General features: G+C 40.1%; 1 protein-coding gene across 1 annotated transcript; it reads left to right on the top strand.

Annotated features, from left to right (window-relative positions):
- Positions 1-3,850: 3,850 nt before the first annotated feature.
- gpa33a (glycoprotein A33 (transmembrane), paralog a) lies at positions 3,851-15,189 on the top strand. The gene is made up of 7 exons (XM_015364003.2): positions 3,851-4,191; positions 7,463-7,629; positions 9,185-9,401; positions 11,361-11,525; positions 11,805-11,921; positions 13,763-13,889; positions 14,522-15,189. The coding sequence occupies exons 1-7, from the start codon at positions 3,930-3,932 to the stop codon at positions 14,682-14,684; spliced, it is 1,218 nt and encodes a 405-aa protein (XP_015219489.2). The 5' UTR covers positions 3,851-3,929; the 3' UTR covers positions 14,685-15,189.
- The last annotated feature ends 5,218 nt before the right edge of the window (positions 15,190-20,407 follow it).

The raw sequence follows: 20,407 nt of genomic DNA, 5'->3' as shown, positions 1-20,407 counted from the left end.
GGTTTGTTTATTTAGAGACAGTTTATTTGTGATGTATGAGAGCAACATCTGAGCTTTCATTGAAAGCAATCACATGTCCTATGATCTCATGTGCAGCCTCTAATTATTTTATATAACTCAAATCAAATACTGATAGCAGTAAAAGGAACCAATCATTTTTATCCAGCCTTATCTATTTTCACTTTCTTTATCTGACATCTATTTTTGTAAATGCTGTATACTGCATATACACATATATAGGCAACAGCAACTGAGCGTTTGATCTATAATTTTCTAAGGACTGTGCTCATGAGCTGAGAAGCAAATGCTTGAAGCAAGGCTGTGCAGAACATGACTGCATTATGGAAATTTCAGTTAATCTGCAATATCACAAAAATGGAATCAGTGCCCCCTCTATAATCACCAGAGTGATTATTAGTCACTCTGATAATGTTAAAATGTGGTGCTCCAGAATTATTTAGTGCCAACAACAACAGTGACTTTACTGTTACTTCTGAACCATAAAATTATGTCATTTCTACATTTCTCGGTGCAGGTTGTTTGGTGTTATCAGGAAACTCATTCAGGGTTTTTATTTGATTAGTGTGCAACTTTCTAACAATTTCAACAATAGTGCAACGCGATCGATATGTCCAATTAATCCAAGAGTGTATACTTGAACTGATGTGATTAAAAATAAAATACTAACAGGTTGCACTTTTCAGTCAGGTTTTTTATTATTATTATTATTATTATTATTATTATTATTATTATTATTATTATTGAAGGGGGGAGAAAGACGATGCTGAGGCCTTCCTCCTCTGCCCTCTGTCCCTTGGTGTTCGAGTCCTCTCCAGGCTCCAGACACTGAAATTCCTTCCTTCTCTGTAGTCTTGAGCTCTCTGACTGGACCTCTTTAACTCCTCCTTCATGACCTATTCTCCGGGAGAGGGGAGGAGGTGTTTCTTTAGCGTCTAGGGTTGTGGGCAGAGCCGGCTGCTCAGGGCTCAGTGATCAGCTAGCTGTACACAGATGGCCAGGTGTAATGATACACTGTGTATCTGCACTCTGCTCCAGAGCCCTCAGGCCAGTCTCAGGCAGAGTTAAACCTGTCTTTGCAGCCCACATGTCCCCACTGAACGGTGTGGTAATGAACACGTGTCTGTGCCAGGACCTTCGATCAATTAGCAACAAGAACAAGGAAATACAATTGCACTACCCTTACTGAGACACTGGTCATTATGCACAACTCCAAATCAATACCACACCCATTCCTTTCACTCTGTGATATGAATTTCAGATCACACTCACCAGGCTGCAGTTCATTGAAATTGGTCTTGTCTAGAGAGAAAAATGCGTCACATTCCTGTCAATGTTGTTTGATGTTGGGCATTACAGACCTATCTTAATACACTTCATTGTCAATGTGCAATAAACCTCAAGGTGGTATTAGTCAGTCACTGCTTGTTACACAACGTTTTCATTTACCTGCCACTATAAATGTCTTTAGTCAGCATAGTAAGGATCTGAACACAGAGCAGGGTAGCGGAGCTAGTTTGGACATGGTGATGTCATCTCCCTCCCTGCGTGTAGCCGGGACCTCAGCCACCTGAGCTGCGGGAGGTCTCCTTTAGCTCATGCAGCTGATTCCCTGTTGCGTTACGCTGGAGACCCTGGTTTGCGCCCCAGGTGTAGCTGGACCAATCGGCAGAGTGGAGTGGCGAGGGCACAAGCCCGTGCAGAACCATGACTGCCACACAGACATGTCAGCTGGCATTGATTCATTTATTCATCCTTGGTTTAGATCCATTTTCCTACAATGTATATTGATACAGCAATACAACAGGAATGTACTGGATCAATCAAAAGAGAAAATATGGTCATCTTGTACATGCTGATCTTGTGCATGTTAGATATCTGGCATTGAAAGTGTAAGGGCAGCTGGTCCAGGCTCCCGCGAAGCGTAGTTCAGGACCCTGTGCAGACGGTATAATCCGGAAGTAAGTGGAGAAGGACGTCAGGGGTGGAGAAGAAGAGGATCAGGACGGGTTGACAAACAGGGGAGTGTGACGACGGTGATCCGATGCTCGTGTCGATGGCAAACAAGTTCAGGCAGTCCAAAGTCCAAAACCGGGTGTTCCATCAAAGACGAAACAAACACAGTTAAAAACCCGGAACGGGATCCAGAACAGGGACAGGAACTAAAACGAGGGTAATGAGGCCAGGCGCTCAGAGATTACGATCGCGACAGAGAGAAAAGCATATTTCACACGGGGAAGAAGCTGCAGCTCTGTGGCTATCACTGACTTCATTTGAAGAGACACATGACCTGACTGATAGCAGCCCCTTGTGCGAGTGCTATATAAGCCCAAGCGGTAGAGTAGGGATTAGTTAAGGCATCTGAATATTTCAGTCTTCAATCATCAAGATGTAGGATGTATACAATGTATTTCCTTGAGCATGTGTGATTTATTAATAATGGATATTTTATATTGAATACACTATATATTATACAGCCTTAGAAATTATATATGCATCAAGCCTTCGAAATTAGTAGCCAGATGCAGCTGCATCTGTAATGCAGTAAAAAAAACTGTGAAACAAAGTAAATTAAAAACAAGGCAAATGGAATTGCTTCCCAGATGTAGCACAGGTATTTCACAGATCATTTAAAGTGATCTGCTTTACATCTCTGGCCATTTCATTCGGGCAGGGCACATTTTCACCTGCAGTTTACACATCAACAGGAGGCTTTTATCTTCTGAATGGATTTCAGGAGTGTGTACAGCTGCTGAAAAGCTGCATGAGAACCCTCTCCGTCATTTCGTTTTCACTGTGGTAAATACCCGTGAATGTAAAGTGTTAAATTTCTCACTAAAGGAAACGGAGGCAGTGGTTTGAAAATGGTGTTGGCTCAACTGGATGTCCAGTCCCTGTGGCTTTTACCTTTCCCAGAATGCCATTTTGTCCATTATCGGACATTTTCATTCCTGCTGGAATGTCCTCATTAGTACATTTTGCATCAAAAATGCTACTGTATGTGTGAACTTGTCCGAGGTTCAGAACTTGCCTTTATTCTGGCCTGGTCTCTGAAACTTTCCTCGAACAGAGTTTACAGGTGATGTAAATTTAGCTTCATTTTTGTGTGGCTGTGAATTTCATTTTCACCTGCTGTTAAACGAGACATTATTTTCAGCAGAATGGAGATGGTGTGTAACATAGCAATTTAAAAGGGGGGAAATGCATTTCACTGAACTGGAATCTGGTCCACCTTTGGTGACTGCTGATGATCATTGAAAGGAATATGCCGTTACAAAGTTACAAAACATTTTTAAGGTGCCTGAAAACACAGAGGCGTTTTATTTATATTTACGTTCAATGTGAATTGTGGGAGAAAGCGTAGTGGAGAAATGCTTGAGAAGTAATTGCGACACGTTCAGAGTATAATGAACACAATATTGTGAAGTGCTTGGTGTTTACAGCAAAATAGAAACAGGGATGAGACGACATGCACCTCAGGACTTTTCCTTTTGAGACTTTCTTTTTTATCTGTTCTATTTATGAGGCTGACGTCTTTATATCCCTGGCTACCAAAATGTATGCAGCGGGATATTTTACTGAAGCATCCTGACAGAAATGCCGCGCTGTGTTTCGGTCATCTGTCTCACACGACACCGGTGCTTGAACCGACAGCCGCTTACTGAGGCTGCTGGTGTCCTCACCTTTAATCATCTCCGCCGGCGAGATGAATCAAGTGAAAACAAATTCGCATTTACAATCCCTACCTAAAGAGTACCCGTTTATATTCTGAAGCTTTAAATCGGCTTTAAAATCGTAGCTTAAAGGACATAACAACAACACAACACCTGGGATTTGCAGCCATAGCCCCGCGATTCAGAGCCTCTGCTCACCACTAGTATCCAGATAGTCATGCAAGTTTGCATGGCGCCATGACTGGGAGCACCGTCACGAAAAGGCCGATACAGGTGGGAGGACACAAACAAGGAAGAGGTTCATTAATATGTGATTGGACAAGACAAGCTTTTAACTTGTTCGAAGAAAGTCCCGGAAGAACGGCGGGTTTCGAAAAATATTGTATTAGGCCACGAAAAGGCTTACAGAGAAGACACGTAAAGCACTATTGTTCCATTTTAAGTATCTATAAAACAACAACAACAACAACAATGCTCGGTGGATTAATTATATCGGCAGGTATGTGTTTTTTACGTCTTATGTAACCTTGCTTACCTGGGACGAGACACACCTATGTACGGAAAGATCAGTAACGCTACATGTTCCCATTGAACTGTACCTGATCAGAAACCGTGCATGAACTTTATTTCTATTCAGACTAATCAAGTAGGGACGGTTCGGGTTTTTTTTTTAAGTTATCATCAATGCTCAGATTTTATTGCACTATCAGAACTATATTTCGTTTTCGTTTTTTATTTAAACAAAAATCAGACATTGTTATAAGGCGTGGCTAGCGTCTTTCCCGAAGTTTGTATTGTAAGCACTGGGGGGAAACGAGGCATTAGTTACAAAATCTAATAAATGGGACCTGACACTATTGTAAAATAATGTAGTCAAATTAAGACCCATTTTCGTCTATAATGTGCAGGCTGCGGTCTTCAATATGTCATTTTATTTACGGGAAGGGAGTTATTGTCTTACCTGCAGTAAAAACTGTGCTGGTACTACAAAGCGGAGCAAATACTTCCGAATGAGGTTTTTAATCGAGGTTTGTATTGTCCGTTTAATGAAGCTAAAAAAAAAGTGTTTAAATATTGTTTTGTTCTAAAATTAAGTTTTATGCGTGGATTTTTTAAAAAAGGTTAATATCGTTAAACTTTTTGCATTGGTTCTGTTAAGGGAGAAACCCCCCCGGTCACTCTATCGGAGCAAAACTGAACAATGGCTCTAATCTAACCATTTATATTCATGATTTTCTTTTGACTGAGCACTTACAATACAATTACATAAAAATACTTTATAACAGACAGCGACCCCGCTCTGTGATTTTTATCTTGCTCTCAGATGTTAGGTATCTGAAATCCTTGATAGCATTTAGCGACCGCGCTTTTTATTTGTAAAAATGCCGTTTGTTGTAAAATTTAATTAAAATACGTTTGAGGAATGAATATCCCATTGTTGTTTCGCAATCAAAATGTTTCACTCCCTTCCTAATTGAAGCGCGATTGTAAAGTGATTAGCAAACTAGCATTTTAAAGTTGTTGTTTTAATCTTCGTGGCCGATTATCTCAGTGACCTTTGTTATTAATAGCTGACGAGATCCGTAGTTTGAAAACATTTTTATTTATAATGAGGAATTTGAGTTTTGGGGGAAATCTGCTGAACATGTGAAACCCGTTCACTAACCCGTTCCTAACTCCTGCATTCAAGTTCTATATTGTAGTTGTATTTCTATAGTCTTATATTTGTGGCTGAAAATGCATGGATGTTTATTTATTTTTTACACACGAGTCACATTTTTCTGCGTATATAGGCGTATGAAATACTTAGGAAGAAAAGCAGTGGACGTTTAATATGGAGATGGGGTAGTAACACTGTGTTAACTCATCTCTACCTCATATATTTGAATTTTTTTTTCACAATCAACACAATTCTCACCGGACAGATTTTATTATTAAAAACAAATCCCTTAGCATGAAACATAACTTCTGACTTCCATTATTTCCTGGGCTGTCTTCACTCAGCGGTGCAGTACAGATTGCTTTTGAACTTTGTTCCAACCTGAAGCAAGTCGAGGACATGATGGGCTACAACACCGAGAATTATCATTTTCGATTCGAATATAGTGTCACCTTACAGTGGCAGCTAAGCAAGATGGCTGCTTACAGAGACTTGCCTATGATTTCTGCCAGTGGCAAAACGGTCAGGTTTGAGGTCTATGTAATAAAGCAGTTCGCCTGTTAGTACTAAGTGTTAGTCTTAATCATTCATTTCCTTTGTAAGGTTGACCATATTGTTAGAATGTTTTATTTTAAAACTTTATAGAAATAACTCTTGTATCTTCTTAAAAATTCATCCGACCTGCTATTGCGGGGATAGTTTACGTCATAAACCCACTTTTCACCGCTGTATTTCAGTTAAGCATGTGCGTGTTGTGACAGACCCGAGGAAAGGGGAGGAGGAACTGATTGGCGCTTAAATGAAATTTAGATTATTTGCTAAAGGCTGTCTGTCCTCTTGGATGTTAAACATACTTATTATTTTTATTTCAGTTCACATGACTTTCCTTTTAGGAAGTTTAAGTGTAATTCTGTTTGCTTGACAGTTCTCTTAAATAAAAAATAGTCATGCTTATCGATAGAAAATACTTCTGTTTCACACAGGACCATTTAGTGTGTTATTTAAAAGAAGGGACAAGGCGATTATTGTATAAGACTATTTTTCTGTGTCACTTCATTTCTTTGATTCAGTTCCTGCTTTGTGGTATACATACACTACAGTGTTAGGAAGTATGATTCTATTGCATTTGTGAATCAGATATCACCACAAGGCTATATTTAAAAAAAAAAAACCTAAATGAGTGGTGGTCATTAGCAAGGAGGAAAGCCTAAAGCCTATACTGGAAAAAAATAAGTTGTAGACTGCAAAACGTACGTCAAGATACTGCAAGCAAACGCCAAAGAAAAGGAACGTGTACAGTTCATGAACCCTCTATCGTGCTGATAGCATTTAAGCCATTCTAGCTGTGAGGTTTAAACATGAAATTGACTTGACTATAGAACAAGGTTTTGTTAGATGGCTGTGTTTTTTTACATTATTACATTTCAGCGCATGAAACACGAATGCATTCTGAGCGGATATTGTGATCAATACCCGATAGTAGTTAAAGTTTTCAATCACTGAACAAGACAAGACTCATTATTACTCCATTTTAGTTCTGATAGTATTAAAGATTAAAGTGTATCACATTTTTTCCTACTAGCAGAGAAGCTGTTCATAAGGTATTTATAAAAAACGGACATATTTGCATGTCCATAAATCTTTTAAAATGTCCTATAGAATATAGCCTGATCTGTGCCAGTCAGGGGTTGTTAGTGGGACAGAGGGCTGAGAAATACCACACAGAGTCCTGGTCATGACACCTCTAGGGATAAACCACAATCTGACACCCGAAGAAGGCTCCACAGCCAAAACGTTGTTTCTTTTCTTCTCTTTTCAGCGTGGAATAAACCTTTACTTGGTCCTAAACCACAATCTGTCGTTTGAACAATTCCGACACTTTCCATTGTTAGAAGTTCTGCTGCAAAACATTTTAAGCAAGTGGCACAGGATATGAATACTTATACAGGAAGTTGTATTCATAATATGCTAATTTATTTTCTATGAAATGTAAAAGCTGACGGTGACATTGAGCTCTTTAACTTTTATTTGTATTTTGCTGGCTTCCTTTCTCGGGATGTTCCCTAAAAGGCACTGTGTTTTCTTTTTCTCCATTGTCTTCTCCCTCTAGTGTTATCTGCAGCCTGGGCCTTAGAAGTGACCATTCCAAAGGATACGTATGACGCAGCCAGGGGTGGCAATATTACCATTCCCTGCAGCTTCAAGTCCACTGTTGCCAATTTAAATAACATGGTCCTCTCTTGGCTTTATCTCACAAATGACCCTAATGGCGAAGATGTAAGTAACTGTGCATGAGGGGGCATTTGCTTTTCATCAACTGCATTCCCTATCTTGTAACGCGTGGACAGAAGGATGTTTCCCTTGCCTTTATGAAACTGATAGTTATTTTAGTCATTATTCATTCACTCAATATTTAGAAGGCTGACTTGTGATGCACAACATGGTGTGGGTGTGTGTTCTATGAAATCAAACTGCTGAACGTAGGATTGGCTGAAGATGATCCTGCCTGCCTCCAGTTCCTGGAGGACATGTGAGGAGCACCTTCAGTGGTTGGGAGAAATGCTTCTTAAACATCGAATTCATAACGGGTTCACAGAAAGAGAAAGCCTTCGATTTAGGCCGTTGTGTCAGGGAGTTCTGCTGGCGATCGCTTGCATTTGAGTAATTGCTCAACACCCACCTGTCTTCATATTGGGGAAAAAAAAATAAGTGGGGAGATTTAGCAGGTCATGCCTGAAGAGATCCTGTGAAAGTCTGCTATGGGTTACTGTTTTATTTTCAGTGAAATATTGCAAGGACATCTGTTGATAATGTAAATAAGCTGCTTACTCTCAAAGCAAGGTGAACACTTCCACTTGCATATGTTAAGTGCTTCTTATTGCACTGTGTTTACTGTCATCTGCTCTTTTTTCAATTGCCATGTAATCAGAGTCGATATGCTCTCCCTTTAGCGCTTTATCTGATACAGTAACCGAGGCTATGATGTAAACTAACGTGAGTCAAAGCTATCTCGCCATTTTTGGTTCCACTCCAGCTTTTTACCTCCTTGGCCTTGACTGGACGGAAACCTGCCTACCGCACCTTAAAAAGACCAGGAAGTCTGCGCGCTGTAATTACTAGTGGAGTTACTAAGCTCGTTTTTATTGAGACATCTTATAGACTTAACTCTGTGTATTAGCGGTAGCCATTCATTCGGGGTGGGGATAATTTAATCATATAGATGTATTTAAATACAAGCAAAGATTACTTGCTCTTTTACTTTGAAATCCTAGTCATTACATTATTACATGCAGAGGGTAAGGGTTTTCTAAAGTAAGCAAGACATGTGGACTTCACACCGATCAAAATGCTGAAAAAGAAAGTCAGAAATATACTCTTGATTTGTTCAACTGTAAAATGCTTTGAGCTTTGACATGAATGCCTATTCCAAACTTTTTTTAAAACAGGAGGGCTGTTTTACTTTCTTGTCTCATTTTGTATGCTAATAACATGCCTTATTGTAAAATACAAAATGTATAATCCTTTGATACAGATTTAAGTTCTGACTGAATAATATGAATCTTACTTTTGCTCAGTAATACTCAGTGGATATTTATTAGTTCCAGCCATGTAGAGTATTTTGCTAGGGTTTTTGGTGACCTGAAATGTACTGATTGTCACCAGTTGTGAGGGTTTCACTGTATCTTAATCACAATTTTATCACACGAAGAAACAAAATATGCAAGTGTAAAATATCAAGATACTCTTTATCTATCAGCTAGATATTTTTCTTAGACCATTTCTTTAAAATTAATTCTCATTTGTCTGAGGTTATTTGTTGGATTTTTTTTAGAATCAATTTCTTACATATTATGCCGCTACCAATCAACTGGATTTAGCGGAGGAGTATCAAGGCAGAGCAGGTTTAAAAAGTGCCCCGGTTAGTGGAGATTCTTCGATCTACATCAATCGACTTACAATGAGCGACAATGGGACTTTGGAATGCAGGCTCCAAATTCCAGGAGATAATAAAGGAAAAAAGGCAGCAAAAGTTAACCTGATTGTGTTGGGTAAGTTATATTTTAGTTTTTGTTCAATATTTCAATATATTTTCCCCCTAGATACCATAGTATGCATCATATTTGGGTGGATCAACTACTGAAGTAATTTTTCTTTAACAAGCTGATGAAAAACCTGTAGCACCTGCAGTAAGTCTCTCCCTCTCACCTTCAGACCACTGGTCATTCATGATGTTGCAGGCAATGTAGCCCTGTAGCAGAGGTTCAGATGAGGCTGCAGGAGAGGCACATCCCTCACTGATTGCTCGGCGTACCTGTAGGTGTCTGGGAGACCATAGGGGTTGCTGCTTCCTTAGAGAGCACTGGTCTACAGATCCCACTGCTCGGCCAGTTTAGTGCCACTGCTTACACAGTTCCTGATTGCAGTTTGCTGGCAACAGGACCCAGGTTCGAACCCGCAGGACAAGGAGCGCAGAGCTCATCCTGTGATGGGGAAAGTTAATTTAATGTTCGAGTCACCTGGGAGGGCCAGTCTTTGTTCTGAGACAAAATCAGTAAAACCTCAAAGTATTAAGGACCTGGTACTTGGGGTGTTCACGTTATGCTGAATGATGAAATGAAAATCCGACCTGTTATCTGTAGATCCTTTAGGAGGACATTATGTGTTGGTTTCACAGGCATAAAGTACTGTACCACTTTTCGCTTAATTAAAAAAGTTTTTCTGAGAAGACCGGAAAAAATGACAGTGAATTCCTGTCTTGACCAGTAGATTGATCTGATCACCACTTTAAAGTATTAGTGCTCACGATGTCCAGTCTTTTCATCAACTAATAGAACACTATGAATTTAAAGCCAAATGTCAGTAATTGAGGTATTTTATTGTAATAAATAACCATGTTAAATAATGATGATTTTGTCAATCAGTACAGAAATACCCAGCATTTTTAAATATCTAAATCTTAATTTCTGTTTTTTTCTGTCTGCTGCTTTAAATTTCACAGAACCACATATTACAAACGATACCACTGTAGGACACTCCAGGTGAAAAACATTAACTGTAGCATGACAATTCAAGCAATTTGATGCACATAACCGTTTCAGCCCATCATTTTTCAGATATACAAAAAATGCAGTACATTCCACATAGAATAACAAAAAAATAAGGAATAAAAAAGACAATGTACTGTGAAAATAATCCACCTGTTGCACTGTTGTAAAATTCTGTATAGCTTCTAAGCAAGGCTGCATCTGGTCAGTACTGGGATGGAAGACTTACAGACTCCTGTAAGTATAGGTGGTAGACCAGTATTAGTGTTACAAATGATAAAATATTTTTTCCTCCCTCTTAAAGTATAAGGAAATATCTATTAGCTTTTCAACTTATTTTCCCCAAAACGAGAGAAACTGGGGCGTTGGGTGGTGGGCAGCAGTGCTGGGGCCCCGAGTTATATTCCAGCCCTGGGGTGCTGTCGGTGTGGAGTTTGCATGCTCTTCCCTGGTTTGTGTGGATTTCGTGGTGCTCCCGTTTCCTCCCACGGTCCAGAAACATACTGGAGGGTTAATTGGCTTCTGGTGTGAGTGCGTGTGCCCTGTGATGGACTAGCATCTCGTCAGGGTGTATGCTGCCTTGCTTGCCTGGATAGGCTCTGGCTTCCTCGCAGCCCTGAAGCGGAAGAAGAGGTTAGGAAATCGATGGATGGGAGAGAAAATGGGAGGTAAAGTAGGAGTTGGTGCATGAATACAGCGAATTCTAGGTAAGGCCTGTCCTGAAATAGTGCTTATTGATCTTATAAAGTACATGGGTGAGATGGGCTATTACTTTTTTTTAAAAAAAAAAACAATAAAATACCTTGAATAAAGCTTGAAAAGTCTGAAAATGTGATTGACCTTTTAGCTTACTTCAGAAATCCCATTGTCAAATCATGGTGTACAAAGGAAATGTATAAATCCATAAACGGCATAGAGCTCAATTAAGGAGCACATCACTGCATTTTGCTTATGTTCCCACAGTGGCTCCTTCTAAGCCTATCTGCAAGTTGGAGGGAACACCAGAATACGGACAGAATATTAAGGCGACGTGCTACTCCGAAGAAGGCTCCCCCCAGCCAACATACAAATGGCAGATCTATGATGTTCAGAACAGACCAAAGCCAAATCCTCCGAAATCAACTGAAGGTGCAGGAGGGATATTTGTGCAGAAGCAACACTGCATTGTAGTGAACAACTTTTGGTTTTACTCTTTGATTTTTATGCTCAACCAAGAGATGTATGACTGACACATGAATGGTTTGTAAGATACGATTTTATGAACGTTTACATTATTTTTTGCACATGTGTAAGAGAGGAAGGGGTGTTTTATATTCTGGGATAGTACCTGCCACAATATCAGAAAGGTTGAAGGTTTTACCTCTGTAGTTATATTTGCTTTACATGTTATTTTCCTTTTCGTTGTAGAAAATGGGATTCTAAGCCTTGTGAATGTTTCGATTGACACGTCTGGATTCTACGTTTGCACTTCACAAAACCGAATCAGTTCTGCCATCTGCAACATGACTGTATCGGTGATGCCTCGTAAGTACCCTTGGAAAGAGAAGAAAATGTCACCATTTGTGTATTTCGTATTATATTTTTGTTTACCTTAGATTTTCTCTACCTCTTTAAGGCTTTAAGCCAGGATACGATACAACACAAGCCCTCTCTTTAAGAGTGTATGGAAACAGAAAAGAGCCACATTGTTTCTGCATACCTTTAGGGTCAGAATGAGTCTTTCTGATATGCTAGGGAAAACATGATTGGGTGGCCACTCTGGCCCAGCAAGGTTCAGCACAATTTACAGGTCTATGTTTTCAGCTTCTTGAAGACAACAAAATGCTTCTACTCGTCCAATGAGGGAAATAAGGGTCAGAAACTGTCTGGACCCCCAGGACTGGAGTGATGCACCCCTGGTCTGTCTGGAAGATAACTTGTTCCACGCTGCGGGGCAAGATCTTCTCAGATTATTTTTTTGTAAAGTGGTTTCTTCCATGATGCGTGGGAGCTCCTTGTGTGCCTTTTTAAAAGTGTACCGTTCCGTGTGATTACTCCAGTAGAAAAGGATATGTGAGTGCTCATACATACGTGATGGGAATGGTAAGATGCTTTGTCATCTAATACTCGGACCATGATCCTCTACAAAGATCAGAGTATTGGAGTAATTTACAGAGTGACTAAGCCATCTAAACAAAGGTAGAGTGTGTAAGGGAAAGGCAGGGGTTAATACGGCACTGGCTTCACAGTAGTTTATAGGATACCCGCACTGTGCTACATGGCACAGCATGTCAGGACATGCGTGACTGTGGTTATCAGATAGCCTCCACCTCTATGTTGGGCTCCACCCCAGTTGCCATGGAGAAACTTTTAAATCGCATTCTTCTGGACCTGTGACACTGTGAAAGATCCAGCTGTCTTGTCTGTCTTCGAATGGAGCAATCCAGCCAGGAAAACATCCAACGTGGTACACACGGTTAAAATCTGTGGCGGATGACATTCCAGTTGGGATTACGTGTGAAGGAGCCAATTACCCTGAGGGAGAGCGTGGGAAGTTTGTTTTTTCCTGTGTGGCATGCCTACATTTTCACTGCTAAAGCAGAGAGCCATGAGAGCAAAGCTTCTCTTTCTTCGTTAGAAACTCTTAAAAATGAAGGTAGTGAAAGTTAATTCCTAGGTTAGAAGAACCAAGAAATATTTTAAAGAACAGTGTGGATATTTGTCAGGTATACAATTTCATAAACACGGCAGAGTTTACCTTTGGAACATTTTATAAGAGACTGTGGCCGCAGTCCCCTTATTTTAAAGGCCAGTGGTCTGTTCTTAGATAAGAATGCATTTCTTGCATTGTCTTTCCAAGGCTGATATTTACTGTATACTTTGAAGTGCCTTGAAGGTGCTTGATGTATTTGTGTGTTGAAATTTACCTGTATCTTGTCAAGACTATACCTTGAGCTGCTCACTTTGAGAAACTGAATCAAAGCAGTCTCTAATACAACCCCTCCAAAATTACTATCCTTTCTAAGTACAGTCGGAAAGTTAATATTTATCACAAAATTGTAGATGTAACTTAAGATCCACAACTTTTAGATGGATAAGACTTTATCGATCCCGTAGGGAAATTGATCAACTTCTCTGGAGCTAAAACCATTTAGATCAGTGTGAAACGATTATCGGTGTTTTTCCCAGTTTTGCTTTCCGTCCTCAATCCCTCCCCGGGTTCAAAGCGGTCAGAGCTCTGGTAGCAAACGGAAGGGCCTGCAGGCGCGGAATGGGCAACCATGCTTGCGCTCTCCGGAGAGGCTTCCTCTGCAGGAGGAACTGGCGGGATGGGGGTCTTTGGGTCCGGGACGAAACCTGAACCATCTGGATCCCGTGTCTTTCAGCCTCTATGAATATCGCCTCCACTGCGGGGATTATCGGCGGGGTAGCCGCTGCGCTGCTTCTGGTCGGCGTCTTGGCCTACTGCTGCTGCTGCCGGAAGAAGGAGCAGGCCCAGGAGTACGCCATGGGGTGAGTGTCGGGACACCGCGCGCGCCGCGGAGCAAAGGGCGTTCCCCCTGCGTGCGGGCCATTCGGGGGCGCCGCAGGGCAGTCCTCGCGTGTGGGAGATCGTACAGAGCACGCGCTCATCTGAAGAGCCTGACGCCGTGTTGTTGTTGCCCATTTGTTTCATTTGGGGCGTTTCGCGGGGGTGGGGGGAAGCACGGCGGCAAAGGCCGTTCCTCTTGCTTTTCGTCTTGGGAAGATCGGCGCCCCGTGCTCCCGATTGCCCTCGAGCTTCCAGTCAAACTTGACGTTTATTTGGAAACGCCTCGGGTGAACTTGTCTTTCAGTGACCAGTCGCTAGCTGCTCGGCACATGCTGGTATCGGTACTTTTTTAGGGGGGGGGGATTGGCAAGGTTTGATCAGTGCCCCCCTTCTTGATCCATGACCAAGAGGCAGAACAGGCCCTCTCTTGCTCTGTGAGCCACACCCTGTACCCTCCCAGTCTGGCGTATACAGTTGTTTTTAATCGTTTTTCAGGCCCCATTTGAATAAAACTGACTGGGGTGAAGTGGGTTTTGCCTTCTTTCCTTTCACGTTTAGGAAATGATAAGGTTGGTGCCTTGGCCTTACTCGTCCTCTTTTTTTTTCCTTGCAGGCCGCCGGAAGAAGGGGAATATCATGATCAGGGAGAAGACAAACAGTCCGCTCACAATGGGGTTGCGTCCTATCGTGACGACGTGTCCGACGACGGCGGTGCGCGGCGTGGGCCTCCCATGGTCCCTCCGAACAAACCTAGGAGAGACGAGTACGAAGACTGAGCTCCGAGAGGCGTCCTTATTGGAAGAGCTTCCCTAAGGACTGGACCAGTCGAAGCTTTGGCACAGTGCGCTCGTGTCCAGGAGCGATACTCTGTTAACAAGATAGTCTAGCATTTAGTAAATGAACATGAAAACCAAAACGGAAGAGAAGAGGAACAGAACCATTACTCAGCTTTTATTCCATTTTTTTAAACAAGTACTTGGTCATTAATCAATTTCATGTGTGTAAATTGCCGCTGTGTAGTACTGTGAAGGGGATTCGTTAATTGTGAATATATAGGTGTTTTATCTCCTTTAAATACTATTGGGGTTTTGTCTGTGCTTTCTTCTTTTAAAATTAATGGTTACATTTTCATGTACATAACGTTTTTATGCACCAGTTTCAAATGTAAGTCTTTAATATGTGACGTTTTTTTTTCTTTCACCCAATTCCACTGCCTGATTATTAAATTTTAACTATGCTTTTCTGTGGTGGACTTTATAATAAAATCTTTATTGAATCTAAGCTATCATGACTTGCTTGCTTATACATGTTTTAGCAAAGGAACCAAAACAATTGAAATGTATCAATGTTTTTGAGAAATTGACAATTTTTACACTTCTATAAAAAAATATTCTGATCTGTATGTTTTGAAACTGTTGAAAGTTATTAAACCAAACAGGAGTACTGGATGTTTTAACAGAGTCTGGACAAACTGTCAAAGTAAGATCTAAAGATAGTATGAGATGTAGAAAACTGGTGTATTGTCTTCATTTGAACCATTCATTTCATTTTTGTTAGCTAATTATGTATGTATTATGGTATGTATAACTAAAATACATGCATATTATGAACCATGTACAGTATGTTACACTTAATTAATTAGTACTTGGTATATATAGGACATATGAGGGACTGTCCCTGTTTTTTAAATGAAGGGGTGAAGAATAGGAATTTTGTCAATCATTTTTTACCCTTTGATAACTGGCATTTGTAGGAGAGGAGATTTAGTATATTGTCAGCATGCAGACATGTAGCAGCAGAATGTACTGTGGGCCTTTACTACACCAGTTCAGACAGTGGTGATGTTGTAGTGTCAATGGTAAGAACAAAGCAAGATGGGTTTTGTAGATCAGAGAGTAAAAACTGCAATGGCATTTTCTCTGAATTCATTACCAAATCACACATTTGTGATAGAGGATGTCATTCCCAGTGGTGCTTGTTTAATCATTGAATTGCTCTTAATAAGGTGTAATATTTTATATACTGGAAATGTCTTCTTTAAAATTCTTCTGTTTTCCATGCTATTTTGGAGAGCTGTGTGAGTACTTTGTAGCTGCAGTCTTAAAATTCAGACCACATGTTAAAACACTTCAGCTTTACAGTTTCTTTGTGTTATTTTCATATTTGACCAATCGTTTTCAAATCTTTTCCCTTATACTGTCCCCAATATATTTGGAAAACATTTCCCAGGCGGTTTTGAAAAATTGAAATCGATATAATTAATGGGTGGAAAATGTGGTTCAAGTTCTACATTAAAATGCTTCTCTTTTAATGAAAATAAAAATCCCATAAACTGAGGCAAACACATCTATTAAAGCAGCTTCAGCCATTTTTAATCTTTATTAACTGTGCGTAAAAAGAGATCTATTAAAATGCATATTTGTAAACTATGATTGCTACTGAGGGGCAGTGTTAGGTGTTTGGTTGTCTTTTTTTTCTGGTCCCTGTGATTAATATTTATAGTTATTCTAAAATATAAATCATCCTCCTCGTTATCCACTGCTCTCCTTTACAGTCTGTTTTAGAGTTTTTATATGAGATCGAGGCTAAATATAATGTCACTTAAGTAGTTAAATAGGTAAATAGGTAAATGCATACTTACCTTTGGAATGATATCATAATCCTGTGTCCTAGGCAAGAGAGGTCGAATTTGGCTAGTGGGTTGGTCTTCTCAAAGTCCAGTTAATGTGTCTTTTAAAAATACTACTCTGAATAAATATAATTGCAATTTGAATAACTGTTTTCCATTCCACTGGGAGCATGTTCTGAAAAAAAAAATGAAATGATTAAATGATTCAATAAAATTAGATCATATTTACATGGATTGAACTGTTCTTTTATGGATCTATTTTATTTTCTAAGAAACATTTTAAAAGTAGTACATACACTATATAGACACTTAAACTGTTCTTTTGCATAGTACATGACAAAAAAACACTTTTCAATCCATCCACTTTTGTGATTCTTTAATTCAAAATATTCCTGGGCCTATAACTTGTACAAATTGTTTGATCAAAACTGATTTCTACCCAATTTTAATGAAAACTGGTGCTCTACGGTGTAGTATATCACGAAATGTACACGACAAGTGCGTTTATCCATCCTGTTATGCCAGTTTAAAATAAACTTTCTAAGTGTCCTAAAAATGAAATGAATTGTACTTATTGCCAGCTATATTCGCTTGATGGGAATGAATGGATTGGACGGACCATTGTTCAGCACAATGATCTTTAGCTCCTTGAGGTGCTTCTTGAGTTTTGAATTTTGGAGTTTTCATGTTGGCAGATTATACTACGAAAGAGAGGAGGTCGATTTCGTGTCACAGTCGCCAAGGGGGAAGAGGTGTTTTACCTTGCGTTTGCATCACATGGGAGATTTGTGACTAAAATAGTTTGAATAATTAATAATAGCTCCTTACACTTATATAGTAAGGATAAATACTTATATATTTCTGGATACTCCACTCAAAGCTCTTTACAAAGCTCCACCACCACCAGTGTGCAGCCCCACCTGGATGATGCGACTGCAGCCATAGTACACCAGTACGCTCACCACACACCAGCTCTCAGTGGGGAGGAGAACAGTGTGATGAAGCCAATTCAGAAATCGGGAATATTGGGAGGCCATGATTGGTGAAGGCCAGGGGAAAATTTGGCCAGGACACTAGGGTAACACCCCTACTCTTCTCAAGAAAAACCTGGGACTTTTAATGACATCAGAGTCAGGACCTTGGTTTCATGTCTCATCTGAAGGACAGAACCTTTTTACAGTATAGTGTCCCCGTCACTATACTGGGGCATTAGGACCCACACAGACCGCAGGGTGAGCTCCCCCTACTAGCCCCTCTCATACCTTGTTCCAGCACCAATCTTAGCTTTTCCCAGGAAGTTTCCCTTCCAGCTACTGCCCAGGCTCACACCTGCTGAGCTTCAGTGGGTTGTCAGTTTTGAGTTGCAGGGTGAGATGGCTGCTGGCTAATAGTTCGTTAAATTAGGGCATCCGTTACTAATGCAAATGTTTGTAGTGGTGTGTTCTGTTATGTGGAAAGCTACCCATTATAGGATTATCATGAAAAATGAGTTGGTGCATTTATTTAGTGCTTTCATTGTGAACCTGTAGGATACCTCAGAAGTACCCAGTTGCCCACTGCTCCCGCCAGGCTGGGTGAACATTGGAGCTCAGTGGAAGACGGGCTCTCCTGTCTGTTCTTCCTGGGGCACACAGCCACAAGAGGCAGCTGCTGGTAAAACATGGCTTGTGGTATAGCTGGGATTGCACACTCTGATTTCTCGACTGCGTGACTCACACCTTCCCCCTGCTGTTCTCACTCACACCTCTTCCAGCAGCAATCTCAGTTTTTCCCAGGAGTCTCCCATCCAGGTACTGGCCAGGCTCACACCTGTTGAGCTACAGTGGGTTGTCAGTTGTGAGTTGCAGGGTGATATGGCTGTGAAAACAGCAATGTATGTTTGTATGTTTGTATTGTATGTTTAGTTAAATATAGCTAGGTTAAGCTCTCAGATCTTTCCTAATTCCGCTTTTCTTTAATACAGATAAGCAGCTGGCTTTCTTTGTGGTTTTCTGCTTTACTGTTTCCCTGCCTTGCTTTGCGCTGTTCACTGTCATGGTCCCCCTGTGCTGTGAAGACTTCTTTCTGGTCGTCTCTACGGTTTGCCAATCGGTAATTTACCCCAACGTCTTCCATCAGCCGGATTCCTGGTATTTCAGTTCATCATTTTCAGGCTGGTTTCGAGGTTTCAGTCTTTCTTTCCGACATTCCGACATAGCATTGCTGGCGGAGTGGGGTTAAAATGAGAATTTTGTTTCGTTTCTTTTCTCAGCCTTTATGTTCTACCATTTTGCGTCCTGCTGTCCTGTGCTCAGAGGTACTGCTCTTCTTTTAACTAACCCACTTTTACGGCTTTTAAAAAAATCTAAAACGTCCTGGCCAAGTCGACGTTTCAAGACAGGTAAGGAAACTTTCCCATCAGTAAACACGAATCAAAATAACCCTTGCCTTCAAAACATACTGGGACAATAACATTGGTTTTCAGCATTATTCTCTCTTTCTGTAGCTGGGAAACTTTTTAAAACGCTCATTTATAGTTATGAATGGTTCATAAATTCCTTCGCAAATGTATTTTGGATGTAGGATTGGTTCTTTTTAAGGTGGAGAATGCATAATATCTAACACATGCATATTTGTTCTTGAGCTCCTTGACCTCCCGTTAACACACATAACAATCAAGGACGTCTTAAACATTCTTAACACCTGAAGATCGCTAAATCCTGAACATTGTGTACCTTAACAACAGTTACAAAAATAATACGTTCCCCTAAAACAGACATCTTGCTGTGACATTGATCTGGCCCGTTTGTATGAAATTTGAAAGAAATTACCTACTACTAGCAAATATGCAAGGCGTACAGCAGAGGGCAGTGTTGTAACACCTGAAAACATCAAATATTTCTTGTGACAACAGTTCTTGACCTGGCTACTACAGCACAAACCGAGATTGAGAAAAATCGGAATTATTATTTGTACCAGTTCAATAATGACTAACACGTAGATGCAAATCGATTCTTGAATTCTAGAATTCACTGTTCTTTGCAGTTTCGTTGTAAACTTGACTAATCTCCCATTGGCTCAAAATCACATTTCAAATCAGCTTATTAGTGTTAAAATACGTAAATGTTTATTTATATAATGTTATATATTTATCTAAGTATTTTCGGTAAAAGGGACATTCGAATTTATAGTTTTACAACAGAATTTATCTTCAGTAACTATAAAATTGTAGGCTAAGTAAAATGCCTTTAGTATAAAATGTACTATGCCAATGAAGAAAAATATTGGAATGAGAAATGCTAAGATTATCAGATTCGATTAAATGGTCAATTCACGAATGATTTTATTCTTACCGTTTTTAAGAAAAAATGTTGCGGTAGACAGTAGAGGTTTTTAAACTGACAACTGGACATTTCATTCAATAAACGCAAACATGGAGAGGAGCCGTGAAATAATTCAATGCAGGTTAATTTTAGTTTTCTTAATTTTAGTCTCTTGGTTTTAGTTGACTGTTAGTGTCGTGTTAGTTAAGGAAAGAAATAAAATAAAGAGAAATATCAGGCTATTTCAGAATTAGGCCAATACTTCAGTAAAAGGCGAAAAACTATTTTTCAGTGAAGACGATTGAAACTGAATCGTGTGTTTCAAAAACGAGCCAAGAAAATCTGCAGTTTTACTCAATCTTTTGTTGCTTTTGTTGTGTTCAGAACAGTTTTTATTCTCCAGTGGGTTTGTTATAATTCCTACAACATTCCGCTCCGGGGCAGTGGTCTAGAAAATGTTACAATGAAACTGTAACGGTCCCACTCAAACATTTACATTTGTGGCTAAAAACCTTATGATATAGTGATACAAGCGATGTTTACAGCGACTGCACGAATGTAAAACGCC

The sequence above is a fragment of the Lepisosteus oculatus genome, chromosome 15 (genome assembly GCF_040954835.1).
Source record: "Lepisosteus oculatus isolate fLepOcu1 chromosome 15, fLepOcu1.hap2, whole genome shotgun sequence".
NCBI lineage: Eukaryota > Metazoa > Chordata > Actinopteri > Semionotiformes > Lepisosteidae > Lepisosteus > Lepisosteus oculatus.
This window is presented reverse-complemented; position numbering and strand designations above follow the sequence as displayed.

What these genes read in the sequence shown, in the direction of transcription:
- gpa33a (XM_015364003.2), top strand. Translation starts at nt 3,930, where the DNA reads ATGACTGGGAGCACCGTCACGAAAAGGCCGATACAGGTGGGAGGACAC. An exon ending in ATGACCCTAATGGCGAAGAT is followed by an intron (nt 7,630 to 9,184) that starts GTAAGTAACTGT and finishes GATTTTTTTTAG; the next exon opens with AATCAATTTCTTACATATTA. An exon ending in AGTTAACCTGATTGTGTTGG is followed by an intron (nt 9,402 to 11,360) that starts GTAAGTTATATT and finishes ATGTTCCCACAG; the next exon opens with TGGCTCCTTCTAAGCCTATC.